Source organism: Telmatherina bonti (genome assembly GCF_933228915.1).
Source record: "Telmatherina bonti genome assembly, chromosome: 9".
In the NCBI taxonomy this organism is placed as follows: domain Eukaryota; kingdom Metazoa; phylum Chordata; class Actinopteri; order Atheriniformes; family Telmatherinidae; genus Telmatherina; species Telmatherina bonti.
The window spans coordinates 21722146-21749684 of NC_136627.1; the positions used below are offsets into that span (position 1 = coordinate 21722146).

Below are 27539 nucleotides of genomic sequence, written 5' to 3' on the forward strand. Positions count from 1 at the left end.
ATAAGTAAGGGAACATAAATGGGCCTTTAGATGTATCTACTTTTTAAAACTGATCTGTCTGCCTGAACACAGCGACAGTGAAGGTCATAATTGGCAGTTTTTGTTGGACTCCTGTCGTCCCTTTTTGTTTTTGTTGACTGGAACAAGTACTGTCTGTGCTTTGTGAGGAAACCATTTGTTACTTTGTTATTCAGATGAATTCAGATGTGGTGTCACCAGTGAGTCCCAACATCTGTGTATGACTGCGAACATGTTGGTGTGGCCTGGCCTTATGTGGCTGTCAAGTGGCCAGTCGGTCATCTGACTGTGGGCTGAACATGCTTGTGTTGGCGAGCTGGAAAAGTACTGTGGGGACAGGTGTTGATTACCATTTTGTAGTTTGTTTTTTTTTTTGTTTTTTTTTGTATGTGTGTCTGTGCTTCTCTCAGACAGATGATGAACAAAGAGCTGGCAGTGTTTGGGTTCCACTGTCAACATGAACATGGCCATCAGACAATTAAAGAATGTCAGTGTGTTTCAGTTACAGAAAATATGATCATAGTTCGGCTTCATTGCAGCTTTTGGTTTATGACAATTTTCATTTTTTACACAAGACTGGTTGATTATCTGATTGTACAGTTACATTGACTAATTTTCAAGCAGTTCTACTTCATGACTACAGGGACCTTTGAATATTTTTGTTTAACGCCTTTGCACCTACAAAATCAACAAAACAACATTGTGCATGTATAAAAACATAGGCAAACAAAAAATAAGACTTTTTTCTCCTCTTTGCCTGCAGCATAAGCATATGTCCAGGATTTGCAAAACACTTTGTGCGTGTGGTTACAGCTTTGGTTAGCCATCTGCAGAAATGTGGTTTTTCCTCTCCGTTAACCTGATGTTCTGTCAGTGGAAGGATTAGTGTGGTTTTTGTATTTTTTAAAGAATTCATTTACTGGCTTTTTAAGTATCTTGGCGATAAATTGGGTGTTGAGAGTAATCTTTGAGTGTTGGGTGTTGAGAGTAATCTTGGGGAGACACTCACTCAGTCCTCAGAGGATATATGTGTTCCTTCTTTTCAGGAATGCTGGTGGAGAGGACTGATAGCGGTTCAGAGCAGAGGCAGCAGGAGAAACACTGTAGATTGGATTGGAAGGGAAGTCAAGAAAAGATAAACCCAAAAAACAGTCTGAATGTTTCATAGTTGAAGGACTTGGATCAGGCAGATAGACGGGTGGGATTAGAGGGAAGGAATGGTTATTAAAAATGCATCAGCCTGGATGACATTTAATTTAGAAATGTTCAGATTTATTAACAAGCACAATCACGGTAAAAGAGGAAAAATGAGGGTGTAATTAAGATCCCTGTTGATAGTAAATTGATGAATGTAACCTACAGTGATATGGAGCCCAGTCATAAATATTCATAATTTATCCTTATAACTGTTTGATCAGACACGAGAAGGAGAATTTCTGCCTCAGGTTGGGCGGCATATTTTTCACAAATTTCACTCATGAAATTTCACTAATTTCAGTGCTTGTATTTATCAGGATAAAACCAAAAATCTTCTTAGTTATCTGATTACAGCTAGTTATAAAAATCTGCATTGTTTCTCAATACTCAATAGGTTATTGACACATGAGAATTTCATCCTCCAAGGATATTATTGTACTAATATTAGGATATTAGGGTATGAAACATACAAAAAAATTAGCAGTGGTTCTAATATATCCATGTTTGCTTCCCCAACGTGATCTTACCCTGTGTGATACCTCCCTTTTTCCATCATAGAGGAACACATGCTCAATTTGCTACTTATTTCTTCATATTTATACAAATACAACAGAAATGTGTAGCTTATGAACACACCATCCCATGTATGAAGTGGGCACATCTGCTTTGCTTTGTCTGGAACTAATGATAATCAACACAAGCTAACTTCGATGAGTGACTTTCAGGATCCTTGGCAGTAAGACTCCTCAGATAAAGCCAAGAAAAAGAAAAGCTTTACTCACTTAGTTCATTCCCACATTTAGTTCACTTCTTAAATTTTTCTAAATTCCCTGATGATTACGTTATCATGATTTTTTTAAAATTCTGTATAGATATAAAAGGAGAGTCCAATAAACACATAACTGTTTTAAACATAAAATTAAAGCATCAATGTTCTTTCTAATGGTATAAGCTATTCTTTGGGTAAACACTCACATTAGTTATGGGCCTCTGGATCCACCTGGAAGAGCTGGGGGAGAGGGAAGTTTGGGTTTCCCTGTATTGGCTGCTGCCCCCATGACCCGATCCCAGATAAGCAACAATAAAATGGACGGATGAATGGAAGTTTTTATTAGAGCCTGACCTATTTATCTGGAGAGTGATTAATTGGGGCAATTATAGCATCACACCTGAGATTCTGTCACTTAGCTTCTGTGTGGCTGAGTGCTGTACTATGCTGACTTCTCCTCCTAACACACACACACACACACACACAGAACAGCAGAGTGTCGCTACAGCAATACCTTTATACCTATCTATCCATCCATTCATCCATCCATCCATCTTCTGCCGCTTATCTGATGTCGAGTCATGAGGGCAGCAGCCTAAGCAGGGAAGCTCAGACATCTCACTCGCCAGCCATATTTGTCAGCTCTTCATGGGGGATCCTGAGGCGTTCCCAGGTCAGCCTAGATATAATCCCTCCAGCGTGTCCTGGGTCTTCCCTGGGGTCTCTTCCCGCACTCTCCTTATCCCCCACTCACATAAATATACAATTTAATGTTGTCATTAAACTAATTTTGAAAAGGATCTAACTCATGTATTTAGTTGTATTTCTGTTTTGTACATTTAGAAAGCAGCTACATTGTTACTGAAAATCCAGTTTAGTGGAATTTTCCACAATTGAGTAAATCTGACTCATTTGTATTGCAAAGGGGATTTGTGAATAAATTTTTGAAAATACTATAAGTTTCAAAACACCTCCCATTGGCTTATGTATTATCACTTTAAGTTGAATTTGGCCGGTATCTCACATATTGGTCAGGGGCCAATATATCAGATATCAGCTTTTTTGAGTTCCTGTTATTGGAATTAGCCTCAAAAATCCCATAAAAGTCGGGCTTTAGCCTTAACTTTACAAAATGAATATACATTGGCTGGCTTGTACCTTGTTTAACGGTGTCCTCTGGTCTGCAGTGAAAACCATTAGTGATGATAACAAAAGATAACAGAAATTTTACCATCTGGTTATATGTACTTCGCCCAAAAGAACTTTGGATTGTAAATCAGATTGATGTTTTAATGTTTATTCACCTTATATTGTTGTTGAAAACATGTAATCTTTTTGTTTTAACTTGTTCAATAAATGTGGTTCCTTTATGCAATATATTTATTTAGCAGCTCAGTCACTTTGTGCCCTTTACATGAGAGGTGGGATCCCCTTTAAATGAAGGCAAAAACAGGAAAAACTTGCCTATCTCAGATAAACTGTGTTCATCCCTTCAACCTCATTTGTCTGCATAGCAACTCATCAAAACATGATGAAAATAGTCATTTCTGACTGTGCTCGACGCTGTGGGATCCTCACTCTCCTTTTCATTGTTTCTGCAGAATTACAAAATGACTGCAGGGATTTCTACATTCAGTTCATCTTTGAATTTTTGATGAGTTTTAGGCGATGTTCTTATTACTGCTGTTGTGTGTTTAAAAAAAACAAAGTGGCATGTGAGAATCAGCACAAAAGGTTTCTTAGCAGTGTGTTAAATGCACCTTGAAGGTCACCTTTCTGTGGAGGGATTGAATGTTACTGTGTTTTCATGCTGATCATGTAAGCAGCAATAAACACACCAACCCCATACCCCCCCCCCCCTCCCCCCCCTCCCTCCAACCCCTACTGAAGTCATCACTTCCGCCTCCATCTACAACAACTTTTTTTTTTTTTTTTTTTTTTTTTTTTTTTTTAAACCTCTCAGCACTTGATCCTCTGCTTCTTCAACGAATCGACTCATAATGCAGCTTCTTCTCACCCGGGCCAGCTCTACCTGAACATCTGCTGATTTGTTGCACTACACATCTCACCCCGCCACAAATTTGTTTATTGTGTTTGCCCCATACTGTGTCCCATTGGCCACAATAATGGTGTAAGCACGCAGTGGTCCACCTACGTGGCAGCAGAAGCGTACATCGCGGGCACGCTCACGCTCCTTCTGCCATCAGCCATTGCTCCAGCGTGGCTGGATTTGCGTACTCCCCTCAACTGTTCAGTAGGTGGGGTTGCCATGGAGATGTGGCATTCGCAGTGCTGCTGATGGGAGCCATCGGTCTGCATTGCACACACACATAAAGGGCTAAAAATAGAGTGCTGGCCTGAGCAGCCTCCCTCTCTGAATATTGATTTTTATCTAATGATGCCTATGAGGAAAAATGAAAGCGGCAGAATTGCTGGAAGTGCTGGACAGATGAAAGAGGTCTGCTTTCATTTGGGAAGAGTGTGAGCAATATGCTGATTTACCGCTGCTTCCTAATTAGTCCGATTCCTCCCCAGATTTATAAAGTGCAAATTTCTTCACTTGTTCACGTTCTACTATCATGTTGCAGATCATCAGAGAAGCCAGATGTTGGTTTTTCTGTCGAGAGGTCAGCAGCTGTTGAAACTGGACCATTAACTCTATACATGCTCGTAAGGGGAAGAGATCCAGGATAAGATTGATGCGAGACAGCAGAGATTAATAGCCTCTCATTTGAGATTGTTTGCCTTTATCTATCCTGAATGAAGACAGGGTTTGTTTTTCCTCTGTGGGGCAGCTATTTTAGCCTGTCTAGCTCTGTCTTGTAAATGGAAACTAACCCGCTTTGTAAGAAAGTATTTTTTATGGCATTTTATGTTAAAGAGCAGCACTGACCGGATAGTCTGTAAGTTAGACACACCAAACATATGACGTTTAGTGCTGAGATGAGTTTGTGTGATACAGTGACAACTTCCTTCTGATCAGTTTGTTGTCAGGGAAACCAGCATCAACTTTATTTACCTGATTTGTTTAACTTTTCAGTCATTAATTTCATTTTAGGTAAGAAGTGAAATGTTGTACTTTCTTGTGGTGTTACAATGTGAAGAACACTGTTGTCGGGAGATGTTTCACTTGTTTATGTGCAACTGATTCGTTGAAAATTGGATAATAAATACGAAATAAAATACAAACTGCTTTTGATATCCTATTCTATCTCCATCTGGACCAGCTGTAAATGTTTTTCTTCAACTGGAAAATACTCACACCAACATAATGTGGCGCCAGACGCTCCCATCACCAAGATGTGTCTAATTGCTTCTGCCAAGGTGCGAAAGCGCTCGGCAAAACCTTAATTACACCTTTCTCGTCCGCTCATTCTGTGTGACAGCTGAAATCATTAAACTGGTGGAGGAGACCAAACGAATCGGGCTGGGATTTGGGAATAACAAGTAGGAGGTCTAAGTTTTGCTGAATGTGTGAATTTCTTTGTTACCAGCTAGGGATTATGAATTTATGGGGCTGCTTATCTCCCACCTGTTTCTCGTGTGTGCGTTTGTATGTAATATGAAGTAATGGGGCTTAGAGCAGACAGTGGCAGCAGGTTAATGAAATGCTTTATTAAGAGCAGTTTGGGAAACTGCTGCCAGGTGGCCTTCGTGGTGAAACTAGCACATCAGTAAGACACTGCAGTGAAATTACTCGTAAAGAAAGATTCATATTCATTGCCTCTTCTTTAATAATAATGTGCATTACCTTTTAGAAAAAATGCAAGAAAGCTATGGTTCATCAAGGATTTGATTGATTTTTATTTGAACCAGCAGTTTGGACGTAGTATATCTGTAATAATAAACTCGGTTTGGATTTTTCTCTGCAGCTGCTTTCATTGTATGTGCTCTTTATGCTTAATTTGCTTTACTCAGTTGGCTGAATCTGTTTTTCCTTTAGTGTGAATTTTAAAGAGCCAGAGGCAGTGCGAGCTCTAACCTGCACCCTGTTGAAAGAAGACTTTGGTTTGACCATTGAGATCCCTCTGGAGCGCCTCATACCCACTGTACCCCTGCGACTCAACTACATCCACTGGGTCGAGGACCTCATCGATGGCCAGAAGCAACTACGCAGAGGCATCGACATCGGTATTGTAATCATTGTTTGATTAACAGTTGACGGTGCTTCATGCCAGCCTTGCAGTGTTGCAGTGGAAGTTTTTTAATATAAAGCTTCCATTGCTTTTTTTTTTTCTTTTTTCAATTTAATTATAACATACACTTATAGGACTGCTTCAATTGAGGTTCCAAGTGAGTTTAGCCAGTAATAAAAGTACTGTAACCACACTGCAGGCCACTGACTGTTTTCATATGGAAAATTCACCTGTGTGTGTGTGTGTGTGTGTGTGTGTGTGTGTGTGTGTGTGTGTGTGTGTGTGTGTGTACAACAAAAATATCTGCATCATTACTTTCATGTTTTCTTAAAAAAAAAAAAAAAAAAAAAAAAAAAAAGGATATTTGTGGAAGAGACAACATAAGACACTTAGAAGGAACTCATCGGTGTTGATGAAGGTTGTAAACACTGGTATGAATTATAAATTTAGACCCCAATAAACCCTAAAACCACCAGTATGGATTTACACACTTGCTTGTGTATCTTTGACTGGCATTGAACTCTGTGATGCTCTAACTCAAGGTTTGCCCACTCTACGTGTGTTTGTTGTCTCTTCTTTGTTCTGATTCACATTCACACTGTTCAGCTGACCAGCGGCTGATTCTGCCCATGTTAAAGGCAAAGGCACTGCAGTAGAAAATTGAGTATAATTGAGCGATGAAAAAAGACAAAAAGCCCTGCACCACCTATCCCACAAAAATGAAGGTTAAACAGTCATCTTGTGTGAAGTATAGCATTATTGCCGATTTTAAAGTTTTACTTCTAAATCTAGCCAGAAAAAAAGGATTTATTTCCAACATTTAAACAAATTTAAATGTTTTCTTACTATAGCTCATAAAAAAACAAAAAAACATTACACTCTTACAGCAGGTCTTGTTTGAGCTCCCTCTGTTTTCACAAAAGGCTGAGTTGATATATATTAGTAATCCTTTAAATTTTTAAAGTGGCTTTGTTGTGAGGATTGTGTGATTTGAAATAGTCCAATAGAAAGATTAGTGCATCCAGCAGCGGAGCTGGGTAATTTCCATAGTCCCCATTAGTTGCAGCCACTTACATTCACCATTTGTGTCCATACTGTTGGTCAGCAAAACAAAATGTTGTCTGTATTTACATGATGCCCTGTCAGACAGGTGTGTGTTCTCTGTTGCATTCAGTGGAATGAAGCATGGAGCTGTCTGTTTGCTGATTGATCACCATTAGCTGTCTGGTTACTAACGGAGCTCTGTGTGAACCTCGACCGAATTATGCTGCTTGTTAGTTTTAACTGATCTAATAATCACTGTTGGAACTGACATTTATTGATTCCTAAGTGCAAGATAATTTTTTTGGAATTGCACCACACTATGTTTTTGGACGTCTTTGCCTTCTTTAATTTACTTTAAACAGCACAGCAACACATTTCCATATTGTTTAGTGACAGCCACAATCAATCCTCATCATTATACATTCATCACTGTCAACTGCTGGTGATCTACATGCAATTCCTGTTTCCTCAGGTACTGGGGCGTCTTGTATCTACCCCTTGTTGGGAGCCACAATGAATGGCTGGTATTTTCTTGCTACAGAAGTGGATGATATCTGCTTTGACTACGCAAAAAAGAACGTAGAGCAGAACAACTTGTCTGACCTGGTTAAAGGTGAGTGTGGTCCAGTTATATTTACATGCATTTAAAGACAACTCACAAATAAATTTATGGCGTAAGGACACTTCCTACTTTTTGTGTAACTCCACCCACTGCCAAACTTTGAAAAATGCCTGAAACTGCAGGTCTGGGTTCTGGAGAATCAAGGGGCCGAGGGTGGACAGATCATGAATACACAGGTAGAAATTATTGAAAGACAGACAACACCACTAGCATGACGGAAAGCCATACAGTCACAAAGTACTTACTGCACGGAGCAGTCTTTGAGGGGATTTTTTTCCCTCCAGAATTCTCTCAGCTACACAACTCACGGCAGAAGGACAAGGTGGCTCAGGCTCTGCTGACGTGGTTGCGTTTGCATATGGCAACAGTTCCAGCAGACTCTGGCAAACTTTGGCAACTCGCGGAAGGTTGTGGCAGCTGCCAGAAACTGCTGCAAAAAAATAAAAATGTGATGATATTCTATTTTGTTGATGTGATTTTGATGTGAGTGGAAATGATTATTCAATTATTTGTGGTATAATTTCATGTAATTTGGTGGATCATAAATCAGATTAAATCAAAATGGGATTGTGACTGAATTTGAGATGTTAGCAAACATCAAATTGATGTCCATTAAATCTTTATAATATTGTGTTGTGATCTAACTAATTTACACCCCTACAAAGTGAGCCTTATGGGTTCATTTTAATTTCTAAAATGTAAAATATCACAGCAACAAATAGACTCTGACCTGTTAGAATTAGATTTCATTTATGAAATATGAAAAAACATTAAATGTAAAGACTCTGCTGTCATTAAATGTCTTCTAACATTAGTAGGAGGAAGTCTCAGCCCATCATCAATTTAACAGAGGGCCTTTTCCCCAAATAACTCACATAACTTTTTATTTAGTTTATTGTTTCCAAAAGAATATTTTATTTTTCAAAAAATAAAAAAATGATTAAAAGTTAATTGAAATCATTAAAAGTTTCTGTCTTTTGGAATCTACTGCACTTTGAAACAGGGCCGAATAAAATCAGGGAACTGCTTGTTGTTTGGACTGAATTAAATAACTTTTCAATTAAAAGGTTGTCAATCTGTCCCCTGAGATAGTAAAGTGAATACCTTTGGTATTTAAATTCTTACTCAGGAAAAGCTCAGCATTTTTATGTGAGCGTTCTTAGTTTTAGACATATAATGAAGCCTCTCACTAATGCTACCATGCCGCAAGTCTTCAGACATTAATTAGCATAGTTATGTCTGGTTCTCCTGCCATGGTTGGTATACAACTTGTGTGTTTGCATATTTGTGCAACACTGGCCAAAACCTTTGACAGCTGTTTAATCTCTGAAAATCAGTGGCATACCAAAAGGTGTTCCCTTTTGTGTTGCACACATAGGGCTTATGCACCTGGGTTATTCCCTCTGCTCTATGACAGAAGAGATTTGTAACATTCCCAGCTGTGTGAGAGAGCATCTTCAGCGCAGAATACCCCACTGTGACGTGTATGTGTAAACATCATCTGTAGAAAATGTATGCACTGAATTGTCTGCATTTGTCTGAGTGTTTCTGGTCTTTGACAACTATAGGCACATTTAGAAGCTTTGTTTTGGAGTGAAAAGTTATACATTTCACAATGTTTCCCTTTAAAGGTACTCTCCAAATTACAAATCTTCACCTCATCTCAGTAGTTTTTCTTTTTATACTTTTCTCAGTGGTGAAAGTTCCTCAGAAGACTTTGCTGATGGACGCCTTGAAAGAAGAGACAGAAATAGTTTACGACTTTTGTATGTGCAACCCTCCATTTTTTGCCAACCAGCTGGAAGCAAAGGTAAACATTTGTCTTCAACATTCACTTGCTGAAGTCCTGTTTGTATGTTTTATTTTAAAGCTCATTTCTTTTAAACCGTAGGATTTGCCTCCCTGAGATTTAGTAAAATGAAACTAAGAGGCCTCTAACAAGATTTCATCCTGATCTCTGTTTATGTTGCTACTCTCTCCAGGGGGTAAATTCCAGGAACTCACGGCGACCTCCTCCCAGTTCAGTGAACACAGGTGGGGAGACGGAGATCATGGCAGAGGGCGGAGAGCTGGAGTTTGTCAAGAGGATCATTCAGGATAGCCTGCAGCTTAAGAAACGTCTTCGGTAAGGCAGAAGTGAAACTTTTCAATTATTTATTTATATGAGCATGTATTGTTAGACCATGAAGAAAAAAATATCAACACCCTCCAATCACAAACCCTATTACCGTATTTTCACGACCATAAGGCGCAGCGTACTAAAAGGCACAGTCTCAGTTATGTGCGCCCTTTCTGTATTTAACACATACATAAGGCGCACCTGACCATAGGGCGCGGGTTTTATATACCGGTACAATCCACGCCCACACTTCCCCCTTTAACATTCTCAATGCACACAAGCATACAAGTATGCCTTTTTAAAAAATAGAGCGGGAGCAAAAACCGAGTTTGGTTGTGCTTTATTTAAGTATTGATTACAAAGTACTAACATTTTTTAATCATCAATCAATCAATCATCTGCGCGGGCATGGTAAAACACACGGATAAAACAAGCACACAAGTGTGCGTATTTAAAAATAGACCGGGACCAAAACTGAGTTTGGTACTCACATTTTTTTACTGGTAATCATCATCAGTCAAACCCATCAAAGTCCTCATCCTCTGTTTCTGAATTGAACAGCTGCGCTAAATCTCCAGCAAACATGCGAGGTTCACTTTCTTCACTGTCAGAGTCACTTACCGTGCCGTGCGGCTCCTCTGAAATCATGCCGGCTTTTGCGAAAGTGCGGACAACAGTGCCAGCAGACACGTTAGCCCAAGCGTCTGTCCTCCAACTCGGGCCACCTTGCCTTATGTCCACGGAAACTCAGCTGCGTCTTCTTTACCTGTCGGAGCTCGTTTTCCATCTTCCTCCACTTGTGAACCATCGATTCATTAATCTTAAATTCTCTCTCGGCTGCTCGATTTCTACGTTGCTTGGCGTAGTTGATGGCCTTCAGTTTAAACTGTGCTTCATAAGCATGTCTTTTTGCCATTTTCAGGATTGTTAGAAAAAGGTGTTCTGCATAACGCACATACCTGTTCTTTTATATGCGATCAACGCCCACGCTTCACCCTGTAGTGTGTTCTCTACTACATCCGATTACAACAACAACACGCACACAAAGGGCGCACTGCACTATAGGGCGCGCCGCACATTTTGAAGAAAATCTAAGACTTTTATGTGCGCCTTATGGTCGTGAAAATACGGTAAATTAGCTGATGTGTGCTGCAGTTTCGATGGTTATGGAGGGGCCTGGAGAGCTGTAAATTGCCACTACGAGCTCCAGTGAAGGGGATCTGTCGAGAGGAAATGGGTTGTGGCTCAGTGATGGAGATGTCACCCACAGTTGCTGTAATGGTTTTGGCACACACCCACCCTGTGCTTCATCCGGGAGCCCACAGGGAGCAGCTGTGTTGGAGTAGGTGGGTGGAGGGCTCTCCAGCGGCCGTCATTTTACCCTCCCCCGTTAGCAGGGCTGTCACTGGGGCAGCCAAGTGAGACCTGGGTAGAGTGGGGCCAGTAAAACTGATTAGACATGCCACACCTGCTTGGGCTGCAACAGGGAGTGGAGTGCGCATGTGTTGCAGTGAGTGATTTCACATTTCTTCGGTGGAGAGAAAAGTGTCCTAACAGGACTGATGTTAACACCTGCCTGCTCTTGCATTAGACCGTACAGTGATCAGCGATGGTCAGAAGGAACACATATAAATAACAGATTTGAAGCTCCAGGCCAAACCAAGCAGAGCTGGCTGTCACTCCCAAAAGCATGCTGGGAGTCCAGAGCTACCAGGTGTCCATGGAAACACTGCCATGCCTTATGATTGGCCCAGTGAGACACCCCATCACCCTGCCCTGCTCCTAATTCCCCACAAAGGAGTAATTACTGTCAGACAGCAGTGAATGTGATATGCAGCCAAACACTCAAAACTGCAGTTAGAGTTGATGTAATATGTCTAATTCATCATGGTGTTTATCAAAACCACCCTCTCTGGCGCTAAAGTCATAATAACGTTTGTGCTTCTGAAGTGTGAAGAGGGAAGACTGAATATGGAAACTGATGCAGCTGCACATAAGAGCTGCTGGTGGAGGTTAGTGTGGTATTCAGGAATCTCATCTGTGTACCACTCCCCTCTGTGATGAAAAGTGGGGAACATCTGTGAATATTAGACCTGATCAATATTTCATTGTGTCATCTGTGGTTTTGACATGTTGCTCTCCCAGCTCCTTTACCCTCTGGGCATCACACTTCCCCTACATAAGAGTCAATGACAAGTAAAACAGTTTGTAAGATGTCATTTTTATTAAGACAGGTTTTAAGAGAGTGGTTACTCTGGAATAAAACTCAGAGGCAGACGATAAAGGAAACTACGGTCAGAGATGTTTAAACCAGGACAGGAGTTTACAATATATTATGCATCTTTATCAAAAACCTGTTATTATGCTGAATAAAATGTGATCATAGGCAGCAGGCCTAGTCACACACTACTTAAATTGTATTTCAATAAAATTTTGGTTTTATGTACTTATACTTAAATATAAAATTTGGAAAGTTAAGGTTTTTCTTGTTGCAACTTGTAAAACAAACAGCGCATGTATGCAAAAGCAGAAGATGGGTTTAGCTCAGAGCAATTAAGTTCTCATTAGGTGAGTCAAATGTGGAAGGATGGAAAAGAAAGTAAAAAAAAAAAGTCATCCGGTGGCCAGTTCAGAAAAAGAAGTAAAGAAGCGAAAAGGACAAAAGATAAAGGTGTACACTATGCTGCCACAATTAGCAGGTAAACCCCGGCCAGTTTAGAGTGAAGCCGTGCACTAACGGTACAGTGTTGTTTAACATTGATTTTCTGAAATAAGCGAGTCTTGCCCTGAGAAGACCTGCTGCTCCACATGTTTTTTATAATGATGAACATTGATGATTTCTTCTCGGATGTGGAAGTTACCTTCTTCACAGGCAGTAATGTACTTTAAACATCGCAGATGCTGTCTTTTGAACTGTGAAGAGATTTTAAAAAAAAACAACTGGTTGGTGTCTTTGCTTTTTAGCCTAGAGGACACAGCATAACCAGCCAGACTGGCACTCCCTAATGTCCTCGTCTTTCTTCTCCATCTGCCCCAGCTGGACTCTGCCACTCATTGATTAGACCAATCTCCTATCTTTATTCCACAGCAAAGGTTATTGATTAGGCCTCCACCATGAGACGACTTTTCCTGCCCTGCAGGACCGTGCACGCCTGGATGTTTTCCTGTCTGCCTTGTTTTCAGTTTGCCTTTGTGTTACTCCCTAAAGCCCACCTCTGCTTGTTTGATCTCTTCTTTGTAGTTCAGGTCTGGGTTATGATTTCCTAACCCAGTCACACATGAACACACATGAACACACACACACACACACACACACACACACACACACACACACACACACACACACACACACACACAGTTGGTTGATATGGTTTCTTCTTTCTGCAGGTGGTACAGTTGCATGTTGGGGAAGAAATGTAGCCTGACGCCTTTGAAAGAAGAGCTGAAGAAGCAAGAGGTGAGCATTTACTGAGATCCAGAACAAAGTCAAACCTGCAAATTCATTCACAAACTTGCTTCTGATCTGAGTTTATTCATGTGGCTATGTGCCAAAGTGTTCTTTGGCAAGACACTGTACGCCAAGTTGCCCCCGATTGGCACATCAGGGTATGTAAGTCACTTTGGATAAAAGCGTCTGCTAAATGACTGTAGAATAGAATAGAATGTAGGAACACACAGCCCAGTATAGGCAATGATAACATCTTAATAAAATAATCTTCACACTTATGTCAACCTACCACTCCTCTGTGCACTGATGGTATCTGCACTGTGATAGGAGCAGATCAGCCTTTTCTAATAAGCCAATAAAGCAGTGTCACAAATGAGCCATGAATGAGCCACTTTCTGTCAGCAGTGCATGACTGAATCACATGGCTCTCTGTAGCTAACATGCATTAGCATCATTAGCCTAACAAATAACCCAGCACATGACTCCTCACTGCTTCAGGCTTCTGGTCCTGCGCCAGCCTCTTTCCTCACATGTCCAGAGCAGAACAGGGGGTGCCCACCCTGTCTGCACCTGCCAGCCCTTAAACCTCTGGAACAGGTTAGAGACTGCAGTTGCTGCTCATCAGAGAAAGTGCAGTCTTGGCTTACATCCAGGATGGTGACTGATGCTTCGTGCCTGCGTAAAAAGAAACCTGCTCAAGTTAATATGCTAATTCCTTTATCATCCATTCCTCTATCATCCTCCTTGGTGTGACCTGACTTCTATGGGTTTAAAAACACAAAGGGTTTGGAACTGTTGTGAGCCCGGGGGTTTATCTGAAAAGGGTTTTAACAAACAAAAGAACAGATTTTTTCTTGATCTTGGTTAAACTTGCATGTATTTGTTTAGAAATTGGCAAAAAGAGACACCAGCAGATCTAGACTGGAATTATGACAGCATTGCCAGCGCACGTGGACTCATATCTTTGCAAACAAACAGCCAAACTATCTAAAATTGAAGCCTTACTTTAACATCGTGAGATGGGTGATGTCCAAACCAGAACAGCAATTATGGGTGGATGGAGTCTGGAATGCTCTGACTTAGTGCCTGCAAAATAATGTTGAGGGTAACTTTTTTGGTGGGAGTGATGGACAAGCTTGTATATACTTGACAGCAAATGGCTTAAACATAGCTTATGTAGATGCTTACGATCCTTATAGTCCAGTTGCATGATCGACATCAAAACTCCCCTTCTACAGCTTATTGGTTCTTATCTCAGCAGTCAGTTTGTGAATTGGACGTTTCCTGATAAGGTATACTTCACTAACCATAAGCTTTCATTTTTTAAACTGGATCAATATGAATCAGTCAGCTGGTCTGAATACACGTGCATATTTCATTAGCTCCAGTACATTAAGTATGGAACATTTAGTTGATCACAGCTGCAGCTTTACATGGAACGCTTTCATTGTGAGCACAGTGAGTATTTGTTTCTGATCATTCTTCGCTTTCTATTTCCTTTTTGCTCAGGTGCCTAAAGTGACCCACACTGAATTCTACCAGGGACGGACAATGCGGTGGGCTCTGGCCTGGAGTTTCTATGACGATGTGGCTGTTCCAGTAAGTTTCTGTTAATGAGATGTCCAGATTGCTTTGTGTCTTTAGGGGATGGTAACAAAAGAAGATAACAGAACAGAATTTGAGACATTTGTTACGTTAACATGGGAGTTTTAATTCCTGTTTAATTCCAAATAAAAGTTAGTTCCGCTTTAATCTGATGAAAAATGCCCATGTAAACACTTAAATCCTAATGTAAATTTCTGTTAGAAATTAAACTTAATTCTGATGTAAGTGACTGGTTTATTTGCATTTTAATTACAATCTATTTAATTCTTCTGTCGTGTAAACTTTAATTCTAAGTTAATTCCGGTCATTCTGCGCATGCTCGTTACCATTTCCTGTCCCGATGACACGCGTTGTTTTCCCTCCCGTGTTCGGTAAATTTCTTCTCCTTCTCAGTTGCTGCAAAAAGTGAAGCAGTATGCCCATGTTGAGCTGGTACTTCAAAATTATAATAAAAATAGCGACGAAACTGGTACTTATATTGTAGTCTTTACAAGATACGACTGAAAAGACGAGAAGCAGGGAGCCAACTTTGTTCATTTCCGGTATACGTCATACATCATGTGCACCCCTCTGTCCAATCAGAACCATTCCCAACCCACCGCTCTAAAGAGGAATTAAGTGAGGACGTGTTTCATGTAAACCTTCATTTGGGATTATTATTTCCATGTAAACTCGTAGAAGAATACGTCAATTCTGAATTATTAATTCCAAATTAAAAAAAACACCATGTAACCGTAGCCATTCCGACTTGCCTTCAGATCCACAGACATCCTTCTCAATAATACACCACCTCAGGATCCATTGAGGAGAGGGCCATTCTCCCTCCTGCCCTGGTCCATTATGTGCACTTACTCCTTCCTCATGGGAGATGTTTATGGGATTTATAGCATGCTGTAACCAGGCTACAGTTGCCAGGGCAAGACTACCCTAACACTACGTCACTGACCTGTTTATACAAGAAGAGTCATAAATAAACAAAAATAACAAGTGGCATAGAGAGAGAACAAGAACTGAGGCTGCTGTGATGTTGGACTAAATCAAAGAAACGACTGCAGTTGGAGGAGATGATGGCTGTTTGCTGACGTCCTCTCTGTTTTGGGTTTTTCTGGACAAAAGCAGTTGAGCAGAAGGATTGGCCTACATTTCTCCCTCTTACCCTCACTCCTCCTCCATGCTCGTGCAGACCCCCGGTTATTCACGCTCTGGAGATGCTTACTATCATTACCAGACAGACCCCCAAGCACGTGTATTTACTGTGTGATTGTGTGTGTGGTTATTTGACACAAGTTTCTGCTTGTATGATTCTTTGCACGGTCTGCAGCCCAATTCTGACTGTATGCATGTTCCAATGATCATTTATGTATGTGGTTGGCAGGCTCATTAATGTTATATATAGACCATAACATATGTGACAGGCATGTAGCTGTTACCTATTTAACCACTATATGACCTCTGCAGCCAGCTAACTATTATTACTAGCAATACTAGTGAGGCAGTTAAAACATCTGAAGTCACCAAGTTTAACTTAATGTCATCTAAGATGGAAGAAAAGTTTGAACGTGCCATGTTGCACAAATGCAACGGAACATGGAAATAGTATAAATATTGGTACAGTATGTATGTATGAATAGTTTGCACATACAGCATAAGTTGAATACTTATATTCATGAGTTATTTCTGTTTGAATTAAGAAAGAAATGAAGAAAAATGGTTTACATTTTCCTTTAGCTTAGTTAATTGTTGAGACAAGACTCTTGTGGAGGATCATCTAATGCCGTTCACCTGTTGAAATATGCAATCATGTTATTAACAAATTTGTTTCTTTATCTTTAAGGATACAAATCCCAGTTATTAAGGATGTCTCTTGTCTCCTCAGTATCACATGTGTTCTGGAAAGGCACCTGAGCATCTCTTTATGTCTGCGTATCTCTGCGTAGTCCAAAGAGCTGTCAATGCACCCTGGCAGTACTGCATGTTGCATAGTTGAGCATATTCTTAGATTCTTTCACCCTTTCACATCTTTCTCAAAATGAACATGGTTCTTTTATATCTTATAATCTCACAAATGAATTGTTGAGGTTATCATGCTTTCATGCATTGGCTTGTTTGTTGTACAAGGTAAACAACATAAAATGGGTTTTATATTTACCTTCAGTGTCATTTTTAAGAGATTGCCAAAAAGAACTAAAAAAAACACATAGGCATCATCTTTGATTTCTTGAGTGATTAAATGTTTGAAATAAGAGAAAGAAGTGAATGCACAAGCAAAAAGAATCAAAAGCCATGTTTGCAGAAAAGACATTGGAGCCCTGAAACTCATTGCTCCTTGTATAGGTCTGTGGTAGATGGGATCAGAAGATCCACAGCACAGGCAGAGGTTTGGGACTGAAAGAAAATGGGGGTTGGGAGGAGAGAGCTGATCAGAATATGGTTTCCAGTGTTTGCCTGGAGGTGATGTCTGCAGTATTTGTTTCTCCATTTTGTGTGCATGTGTATTTTTTTTGTAAGGAGTGTACATTAACCCATGAGGTAAACTTGGATTATGCCAGCAAGGGGCATCTGTTGTTCAACTTTACAGTGTCTGGTTTTTTTAAATTGGGTCCAAGAGTGTCTTCTATGCTCAGTGAATGTCTGTGAGGTGAGAGTGGGTAAGTGGGATTAATAATGGAGTGAGAGAGCAGCACAGTCCAAAGAGGATGTAGTTCAGTGGAGATGAGTGTACATATAAATGTACACGTAGGTTTTTCATGCTTTGTGTTGAAGTGTGTGTGTGTTTGTTTGAGCAGAAAAATCTGTGTCAAGGATTTGCAGTGCATGTTTGGATTGATGGATTTTATTGATTTCCTCTCCTTGTTGAATTAAATGCATTGCTTGCAGAGCATGAAGGGAAGAGGAAAATATGTTGAGGACCAACAATAACAAGAAAAAAATCCTCAGAACAAGCAGCCAAACAAGGCAGCATCCATTGTCATCTCATTAATTAGAAGTGTCCATCTCCTCTCCATATGCATGTAGATGGAAAATTACTCTGACTAAAAATCTATAGATGACTCATTAACAATCTTCCCTCTCAAAGTGAGCTTTAATTTTTTTTCTTTTTTTCATTAGACCCTAAATAAAGCAGTATAAAGAAGATGTTCAGAGATTTTAGCTAATTTAATCTGTGACAAATTAAACAAGAAAATAAATAAAACATTGAAAATGAAGTTTTCTATCAAGCTCAGGTAAAGCAGGAACTGGAAGCTGACTTCAGATCAGTGCAGCAGTGTGAAGGTCACAGTCTGCTCCTCCACTCTGGTGTTTGTAGGTCAGTCGGCCATGCTGTCTGCTTCCTCACTGCTGCAGACCCCTGCTGCCTCCTCAATTACAGGCTGACTGCGGTGACTCATGAGTACCACATCCACATAGCTGCTGCTGTGGATGCATCGCGGACCACCACTGAAGAGTCAGGTGTGGTCTGAATAATGACCTCCACTGCCATTACAGGTTGACATTAGCGATTACAAAGAAGCTGCTTGCTTTACCACAGGTTCAGGTGGTGTTTGTGTTGTTAGAGCACTCTCTTGTGGTGGAGAACAAACATTAATCCTCTTTACACCGGTCCCAGATTCAGACATTTAGTGTCAGGAATTATTAGCAAGTTTTTATTCGTATTTGCATGAAATGTTGTGGTCGTGAAAACAAAGGAGAACAAAATATTTTGCACAGGTTTTCAGTACATCTGGTTGGCCCTTGGTCAGTTTGTAGTAAGGTAATGAGGCTTATAAGAACAAAAGTGTTCTGATGTGAATAATAAAGTGATTTACTGTTGATTTTGTTCGTAAACATATTAATGATTATTAAAGTTTTTAAAATTGAAAAGAAAGGTGTGACACAGCCTTTACTGAGTACATGCTGCCCCCTGCTGGCAGCTTTGCTTTAACGTGACCAAAAAAGTGCAACATGATGCAAGTTTATCCTAACTTTGGGTTGGTGTGCTCAACTAAACCTTCAAACTCAGCCACATTTCCAGTGCATCACAACACTGATGATTTAACTTTATTTGTTCATTCAAAACTTTCTTGTCTCTGTGAATCTTCCAGTAAAATGGGAGATTTTATCCAGTGTTGATTTTATTCAAATCTTATGCATCATTCTCTGGTCAAGCACAGCATGAAATGATGAGCTACAAATGAATGAAAAAATAAATGCGTGGCATGAAAGTGGTATGGTTACTATAAAGAGTAATGTCTGCTAGAAAATTTAATTGCACTGATTTTTAAGTTGATGTTTATGTATACACTCAATACACTGTCAATAGCTGGTGTTTTATTTCCAATGAGATATTTATAGATCTTACATTTTAATCTTAAATAATTTAAACATTCATTCTGATCTAAAATGGCCTATTTTAGTGGATGAGCTTATCTTTTGAGTTGTGTCATTTGATTGCAAAAAGCATTGCGACCGTTCGAGTTTTACATGTTGACTGTGGACATAAAAGAGATTTAAACAAGAAAAACCAAACCAAACTGTATTTTAAGTGGAGCAAAGATACAAAATAATAACATATGATTGGTTAGGAGCAAGAAAGCTACCTTTTCCTCAGTATTATCAAAAGGTTGCTGTTAGAAAATTCTACATATCATTAGATTATGACAGAATATTACTGAGATTATGTAAGAGATTGACATATATGTATTGTATACTGACTTGTTGGCGGCAGAGTCCCAAAGAGTGCAGCAGCACAAATGGCAGCACTTGCTGTTGTTGATTTGTCTGACATCTATGAGGGGAAACCAAGTTAAAGGTTTAATCATTTGAACCGTTTTTCATGTGAAGAATAATGTCCTGTGCAGATTGTGATGCAACTCTCTCTACCTGTTTTGTGTCAGTCTCCTCCCAGTAAAAAGCGTAAACTGGAGAAGTCACAGAAACCACTGTCGTTCACCGTACCAGAGGCAGGACTGAAGGAGCTCCAAGCCAAGGCCTCGGTTGCAGGCTGCACTTCTTGCAGCCCTGTAGACGGCGTCACCACTCTGCTGGAGAAAACTCTCACTGAGCTGCGGGTGAGCCTTTTGGCTGCATTAGCACCGATTAACACCTATTAATCTTGCTTGCATCGTGAAGTAAAACTGATGGTTTGTATTACTTGTAGGCCTTATCACATGGCAACAGCTTCACTTTACAACTGCAAGAATCAACCTGAAGTTTCCTCTTGAACAGTTTTCTATTGAGTCTCTGTAGTAAATCTAAACAGACTGATGTTATTGATCTGACTTTCACCATAGCTCCTCATTTCTCCATACATAATTTCTGTAACGCACACAGCAGTTTCAGCCCAACACCACACACAGCAGGTGCGCACACGCCAACCAGCAGAGAATGCATATTGGACAATATGTGGCTTCAACCACCTGAAAATAAGAGAGAGAAATCGCAACCTTAATCTGAACAGATCTAAAGCCCATACATATTTAGTGGCTCAACTCAGTAAAACCGTTTTTATTTACTTCATCAGGACATTTCAGAAGTTGGACTGTTTTCTGTCCTCTGTTGTTTTTTTATTCTCAGCTTTTCAGTGATTTATGGAATCTGGTCTGTGATGAGGTGTGAAGATGTGATTCCACAGTGGAGTATAGTTCTCATGTTGAATATGAACATGTAGCCTGTTTGTCTTGTGTTGAACCATCTCAATGTAATATTTGAGAGGGTTGCACCCGAGAATATGAGGAGCGATAGCAACTTGTACACTCTTGGCACTTTTGCACAAAGACCCAGATACTCTGTCCTCTCTGCTCTGTGGCTGCCTCCTCTCCCTCTCACCAACTGTGAGAGGATGATAATCAAGTGTGGGTCATGGAACATGATGCAAAACGGATGTAACGCAGAATCATGTCTGGTGACTTTTCTTTTAAACTTTCAAAAAGATGACTAGTAAGACAGACGACTGGAGATATGTCTGAAAGAAATGGATTTGTAAAATCGTAGATGCTTCAGGTGGAACTTGGGTCAGGTGACATGTAAACGTGCTCTTCACCATTTGCTAATTATGTCCTAAATCATGGTTTCATTACAAAAAAAAAACAACAAAAAAAAAACTCCATCCATCCATCCATCTTCTGCCGCTTATCCGGGGTCGGGTCGCGGGGGCAGCAGCCTAAGCAGGGAAGCCCAGACTTCCCTCTCCCCAGCCACATTTGCCAACTCTGCGGGGGGGATCCCGAGGCGTTCCCAGGCCAGCCGAGAGATGTAATCCCTCCAGCGTGTCCTGGGTCTTCCCCGGGGTCTCCTCCCCGAGGGACGTGCCTGGAACACCTCACCAGGGAGGCGTCCAGGAGGCATCCTGACCAGATGCCCGAGCCACCTCAACTGGTTCCTCTCGATGCGAAGGAGCAGCGGCTCTACTCTGAGCCCCTCCCGGATGACTGAGCTCCTCACCCTATCTCTAAGGGAGAGCCCGGCCACCCTGCGGAGGAAACTCATTTCAGCCGCCTGTATACGAGATCTCGTTCTTTAGGTTACGACCCACAGCTCATGACCATAGGTGAGGGTAGGAACGTAGATCGACTGATAAATCGAGAGCTTCGCCTTCTGGCTCAGCTCCTTCTTCACCACGACAGACCGGCGCAGAGCCCGCATTACTGCAGACGCCGCACCGATCCGTCTGTCGATCTCACGCTCCATCCTTCCCTCACTCGTGAACAAGACCCCAAGATATTTAAACTCCTCCACTTGAGGCAGGACCTGACTCCCGACCCGGAGAGGGCAATCCACCCTATTCCGGCTGAGGACCATGGTCTCAGATTTTGAGGTGCTGATTCTCATCCCAGCCGCTTCACACTCGGCCGCGAATCGCTCAAGCGAGAGCTGGAGATCACGACCAGATGAAGCCAACAGGACTACGTCATCCGCAAAAAGCAGGGACCCAATCCTGAGGCCACCAAGTCAGATCCCCTCAACCCCTCGGCTGCGCCTAGAAATTCTGTCCATATAAGTTATGAACAGAATCGGTGATAAAGGGCAGCCTTGGCGGAGTCCAACCCTCACCGGAAACGAATCCGACTTACTACCGGCAATGCGGACCAAGCTCTGACACCTGTCGTACAGGGACCGGACAGCTCGTACAAGGGGGTCCGGTACCCCATACTCCCGGAGTACCCCCCACAGGAGCCCCCGGGGGACACTGTCGAATGCCTTCTCCAGGTCCACAAAGCACATGTAGACTGGTTGGGCAAACTCCCATGCCCCCTCCAGGACCCCAGAGAGGGTATAGAGCTGGTCCACTGTTCCGCGACCAGGACGAAAACCACACTGCTCCTCCTCAATCCGGGATTCGACTATCCGGCGGACCCTCCTCTCCAGGACCCCTGAATAGACCTTCCCAGGGAGGCTGAGGAGTGTGATTCCCCTGTAATTGGAACACACCCTCCGGTCCCCCTTCTTAAAAAGGGGGACCACCACCCCAGTCTGCCAATCCAGCGGTACTGCCCCCGATGTCCACGCGATGCTGCAGAGGCATGTCAGCCAGGACAGCCCCACAGCATCCAGAGCCTTAAGGAACTCCGGGCGGATCTCATCCTCCCCCGGAGCCTTGCCGCCAAGGAGCTTTTTGACCACCTCAGCGACTTCAGCCCCAGAGATAGGAGAGTCCACCCCTGAGTCCACCAGCTCTGCTCCCTCATGGGAAGACGTGTTGGTAGGATTGAGGAGGTCTTCGAAGTATTCCCTCCACCGACCCACAACGTCCCGAGTTGAGGTCAGCAGCACCCCATCTCCACTGTACACAGTATTGATGGAGCACTGCTTCCCCCCCCTGAGCCGCCGGATGGTGGACCAGAATCTCCTCGAAGCCGTCCGGAAGTCTTTCTCCATGGCCTCGCCGAACTCCTCCCATGCCCGAGTTTTTGCCTCGGCAACGGCCGAAGCCGCATGCCGCTTAGCCCGTCGGTACCCATCAGCTGCCTCCAGAGTCCCACAGGCCAAGAAGGCCCGATAGGACTCCTTCTTCAGCTTGACGGCATCCCTCACTGCTGGTGTCCACCAACGAGTCCTGGGATTACCGCCACGACAGGCACCAACGACCTTGCAGCCACAGCTCCGGCTGGCCGCCTCAGCAATAGAGGCACGGAACACAGCCCATTCGGACTCAATGTCCCCCGCCTCACCCGGGACATGTTCGAAGCTCTGCTGAAGGTGGGAGTTGAAGCTCGCTCTGACAGGGGACTCAGCCAGACGTTCCCAGCAGACCCTCACAACACGTTTGGGCCTGCCAGCTCTGACCGGCTTCCTCCCCCACCATCTGAGCCAACTCACCACCAGGTGGTGATCAGTTGACAGCTCCGACCCCCTCTTCACCCGAGTGTCCAAGGCATGTGGCTGCAGGTCCGACGATACGACTACAAAGTCGATCATTGAACTGCGGCCCAGGGAATCCTGATGCCAGGTGTACATATGGACACTCTTATGCTGGAACATGGTGTTCGTTATAGACAATCCATGACGAGCACAGAAGTCCAATAACAAAACACCATTTGGGTTCAGAGGGGGGGGACCATGCCTCCCAATCACTCCCCTCCAGGTCTCACTGTCATTGCCCACGTGAGCATTGAAGTCCCCCAGCAGAACAATGGAGTCCCCAGAAGGAGCACCCTCCAGCACTCCCTCCAAGGACCCCAGAAAGGGTGGGTACTCTGAACTGCTGTTCGGTGCATAAGCACAGACAACAGTCAGGACCCGTCCCCCCACCCGGAGGCGGAGGGAAACTACCCTTTCATCCACCGGGGTAAACCCCAACGTGCAGGCACCAAGCTGGGGGCTGATGAGAATGCCCACACCTGCTCGGCGCCTCTCACCATGAGCAACTCCAGAGTGGAAGAAGGTCCAGCCCCTCTCGAGGGTACTGGTTCCAGAGCCCAAGCCATGCGTCGAGGTGAGTCCAACTATATCTAGTCGGAACCGCTCAACCTCGCGCACAAGCTCAGGCTCCTTCCCCACCAGAGAGGTGACGTTCCACGTCCCTAGAGCCAGCTTCTGCAGCCGGGGATCGGACCGCCAGGGTCCCCGCCCCTTGCTGCCGCCCAGCTCACATTGCACCCGACCCCTACGGCTCCTCCCGCAGATGGTGAGCCCACAGGAGGTAAAAAAAAAAAAAAAACAAACAAAAAAAAAAACACTATTAATGATTCAGCCCTATTTAACACCAACATGTATCTTGTGTGGATTATTTAATTGGCTAGACTATGTGAAATAAGTCATCAGTACAACCTGTTTGTCCAGCTCAAGTGTGTGCCAAATTTATTGAATTTTGTGAAATGATTTGCTGCAAATTTTGGGTTAGTGTGGCACATATTTGTTGTACTGATTATAAGGTCTGGTGTTGTTCTGCAGGTTTTGCATAAACGGGTTCCTTGCGGAAAGCAGGAGCAGAGCCTCTTTCTGACCGCTGTTGAGAACACATGGATCCATGGACGGCAGAAGAGACGGGAACAGAAACGTCAGCTGAGAGAGCTTCCTAGGGCTCCTCAGTGTCCTGGAACCAGTTCTCAACCCAGTGTGGTTACAGCTTCTCCTGGCACACCCACTCCCTCCCAAAATCCCCCGGCCTCCACATTAGTCAGCAGTCAGGATGATGACAAGAAGACTTTGTCTTCACATGAGCTAGTTAAAGATGAAAAGAATGAATCTGGGGGAAAAGAAGAGGTTTCAGAAAGCCTAACAAGTGAGGATGTGGACATGGAATCCTCCATCTGTGCAGAAACAGGTCAGCAAACGGATCTGAAGGAAATGCCGGCTGCAGCTGGTGAAACACCCTCCATACGCCCTCAGAGCCCCAGTGTCGTTCAAAACTTCCTGTTTAAATGTCTGCTGAATGTGATGCTGGAGGGGAGCGATGTGGTAATTGAGATGCACTGGATCGAGGGTCAGAACAAAGACCTGATGAACCAGCTGCGCACTTACCTGAGGAACACACTTTTAAAATCTGTTTCAAAGGTTTAATGTTTAGAGGGAAGGGACCTTTTTTTTTTAATATTGTTTGTTCATACAGTATTCAGTGAAGTATTCATTTTAGGGACTTTCAATTGTGTTTTTTGTAAACTATACAACTACTGGAAATTTTTGGCAGTAGAATTAGCCAATCAAATTGCCTTATTTAGCATTTTTAGGTATTATACAGATTACTTTAATACTTTGTTCTCAAAGTTGTAAAAAAAATCTGGAATAAATTCATCATTTTTATAAGATCTTTGCATCTTATTCTTGCATTTTAACCCTTTTTTACACCGAATCAATACTGTGACAAATCCTATTAGTTAGAGGGTAATTTGGGATGATGCAGTACCACTGAATGTCCACATGAGAGCGTCAGTGTTTCCCGTGATTATTCCTTGTGATTATTCTTTATTTATATTTGGGATTAACAATCGAGCCCAGTCTGTTGCCATTATTTGTATGTATTAATATATACAGTTTGTATAATTTAGGAAGTCTTCTTCCTGTTTTGGAGAATTCGTAGTATTTTTGTACACTGTAATTATAGTTGGTCGTAGCTGACATATTTCCTCAGTAAAGTCGAGTGAATGGCCGGAAAATACCTCAATATCCAGCGCTGTGCGTGTGCGTACGTGAAAAATCCCTGTTGGCATGAGCAGAAATGACAATTCCTGCTTGAATTCCTCGATCATGTCTGGACTTTGACTGTGTTTGTGTGAGAGTATTTTTATTGTGAACAGAAAGCTGACACGACACCTACTGATGGGAACTGCATGCAAACTTGAATACTAGCTTGAAGCTGAGTATGTATCTTTGGATAACAATTAGATTATGGACAGGGATATTTTTTTTATTTGTGTTAGTTGAGATATAGTCATGGACAGTATTGTCAGTGACGTTCAAAAGGGGAAATGGACATGATGGATTAGCGGGACTAATGTAGCCTAAAAGCTTGTCAAAATAAATCCAATTTTTAATTTTTTTTAAAATTTATTTATTTATTTATTTTTACATTTTTATTAAGTTGTTCTTCGTATAGCAAAAAAAAAAAATCTCCTGTATCCTTACCATAACACCAGTGTAAACTAATATGTGATATAAATAAACTACATATAAACGGCATTTGTTGGCTGGCTGCCAACTTCTAACTTTATCAACAGCAGTCGCGCGGCGTTGTTTGCGTCACGCGAGACTTCGTCCGAGTCGTGATCCGTGTCTTGTTTTTCTCTCACATATTCAGCGAGGGAGGGTAAAGTGTCTGTGGGCGGACTCCGATGCTGTGTGATTCAAAAACCGTATTTGTTCCTACTACTTTGAGCGCCATCTTGTTTGTAACTCCCCTACGTAAGTGGTTGAGTTTCTGCTGAGGAGGGGGGGGGGGTCCGATTACTCTTCTTTTTTTCCCCCAGCTTTGGACTGGGAAACCTCTCCTCGCACTGTATAGTACACAGTCGCATATCGCATTCACTGTGCAGCTTCTCTCCGAATAATCCTGACACTTTATTTCCTAACTTACGGGACAGAAATGAGCATCGAAACGCTCCTTGAAGCTGCCAAATTTCTGGAATTGCAAGCCCAACAACAACAGAAAGCACGTGGTAAGTTTCTAATTGGTTACACATATTTCTCCCCCCCTAGACTGGTGTAAGAAAGAAAATGTAACATGCTCAGACCTTCGGTGAAATGCAAAGCTGTAATATACATATTTTGTTATTTATTATTAACTGTGTCTATCTTACATGAACCAGCATGAACCCGTCTCTACGTTCAGGCCATTTTAACCAAAATACGATCATATGACCGCAAGAAATGTCTAGTCTTGCGATTTAGTTTTACTTTCATAATTATCTTTCTGTTTAGGCGCACTATGTGGATTTTGTTAGGTTGGTTAGTTTCATACATTAGTTGTATGGTAATGTGAACTGCAGCAGAGTAAAATATCAGAGGTACAGGCATGATTTTTGCTGCAGTGTCAGGGGGTTACTGCATTGAAACCTGCTGCACAGTCAAACGTGCAACACGGCGTCACTGTAAAGTTCCCGCATTATTTGACTTGCTGTCTGTCAACCTTTCCTTATTTTTATGAAGAGATGCACGCGCTACAAGAACATTTATAATTAAAACAGCAAAACATGGAGGGGATAAAGGGCGGTGGCGTTGGGAATGTCAGACTCCTTTTATATTATGAGCTGACAGCGTCCACCTGGGATCAAGTGACTGCTTTTACATACATCTGTTCACCTCAATCATCCCCAGGGGCTAAAATATTAAGCGTAGCTGAACTATAACATCATGTGGCTGCGTGTTTCGTTCTACTTCTACCTTTTTAGAAAAAGAAAAGAAAGGGAGGGGAATAAAAACGGGACTAACTCCATATCCTTTCAGACGACCGTGGAGGTCGATGACGCGCTATTAACAAGCCACGCCCCAATGTGTTAGCAGCAGGGTAGCCCCGCCTCTTTCTCCACGTGCGTGCCGGGCAACCCCTCCCAGAGGTTGTTTATGAAACAGATGAGTCACTACTGTCTGAAAACTAGCTATCTCCTTCAACAGATACATCAGCACAAACAAACAAAAAGCTCATAAAAGTAAACAAGCAGCACTTACAG

General features: G+C 42.3%; 1 protein-coding gene across 1 annotated transcript in view; it reads left to right on the plus strand.

Annotated features, from left to right (window-relative positions):
• Positions 1-25003, plus strand: part of mettl16 (methyltransferase 16, N6-methyladenosine) — a 27940-nt gene extending 2937 nt beyond the window's left edge. The window contains exons 3-10 of the mRNA XM_079246589.1: positions 5928-6115; positions 7637-7777; positions 9481-9596; positions 9769-9911; positions 13293-13362; positions 14863-14952; positions 19833-20006; positions 24328-25003. Coding sequence (XP_079102715.1) covers positions 5928-6115; positions 7637-7777; positions 9481-9596; positions 9769-9911; positions 13293-13362; positions 14863-14952; positions 19833-20006; positions 24328-24936 — 1531 coding nt within the window. The 3' untranslated portion in view covers positions 24937-25003. The remainder of the gene's footprint in view (positions 1-5927; positions 6116-7636; positions 7778-9480; positions 9597-9768; positions 9912-13292; positions 13363-14862; positions 14953-19832; positions 20007-24327) is intronic.
• The last annotated feature ends 2536 nt before the right edge of the window (positions 25004-27539 follow it).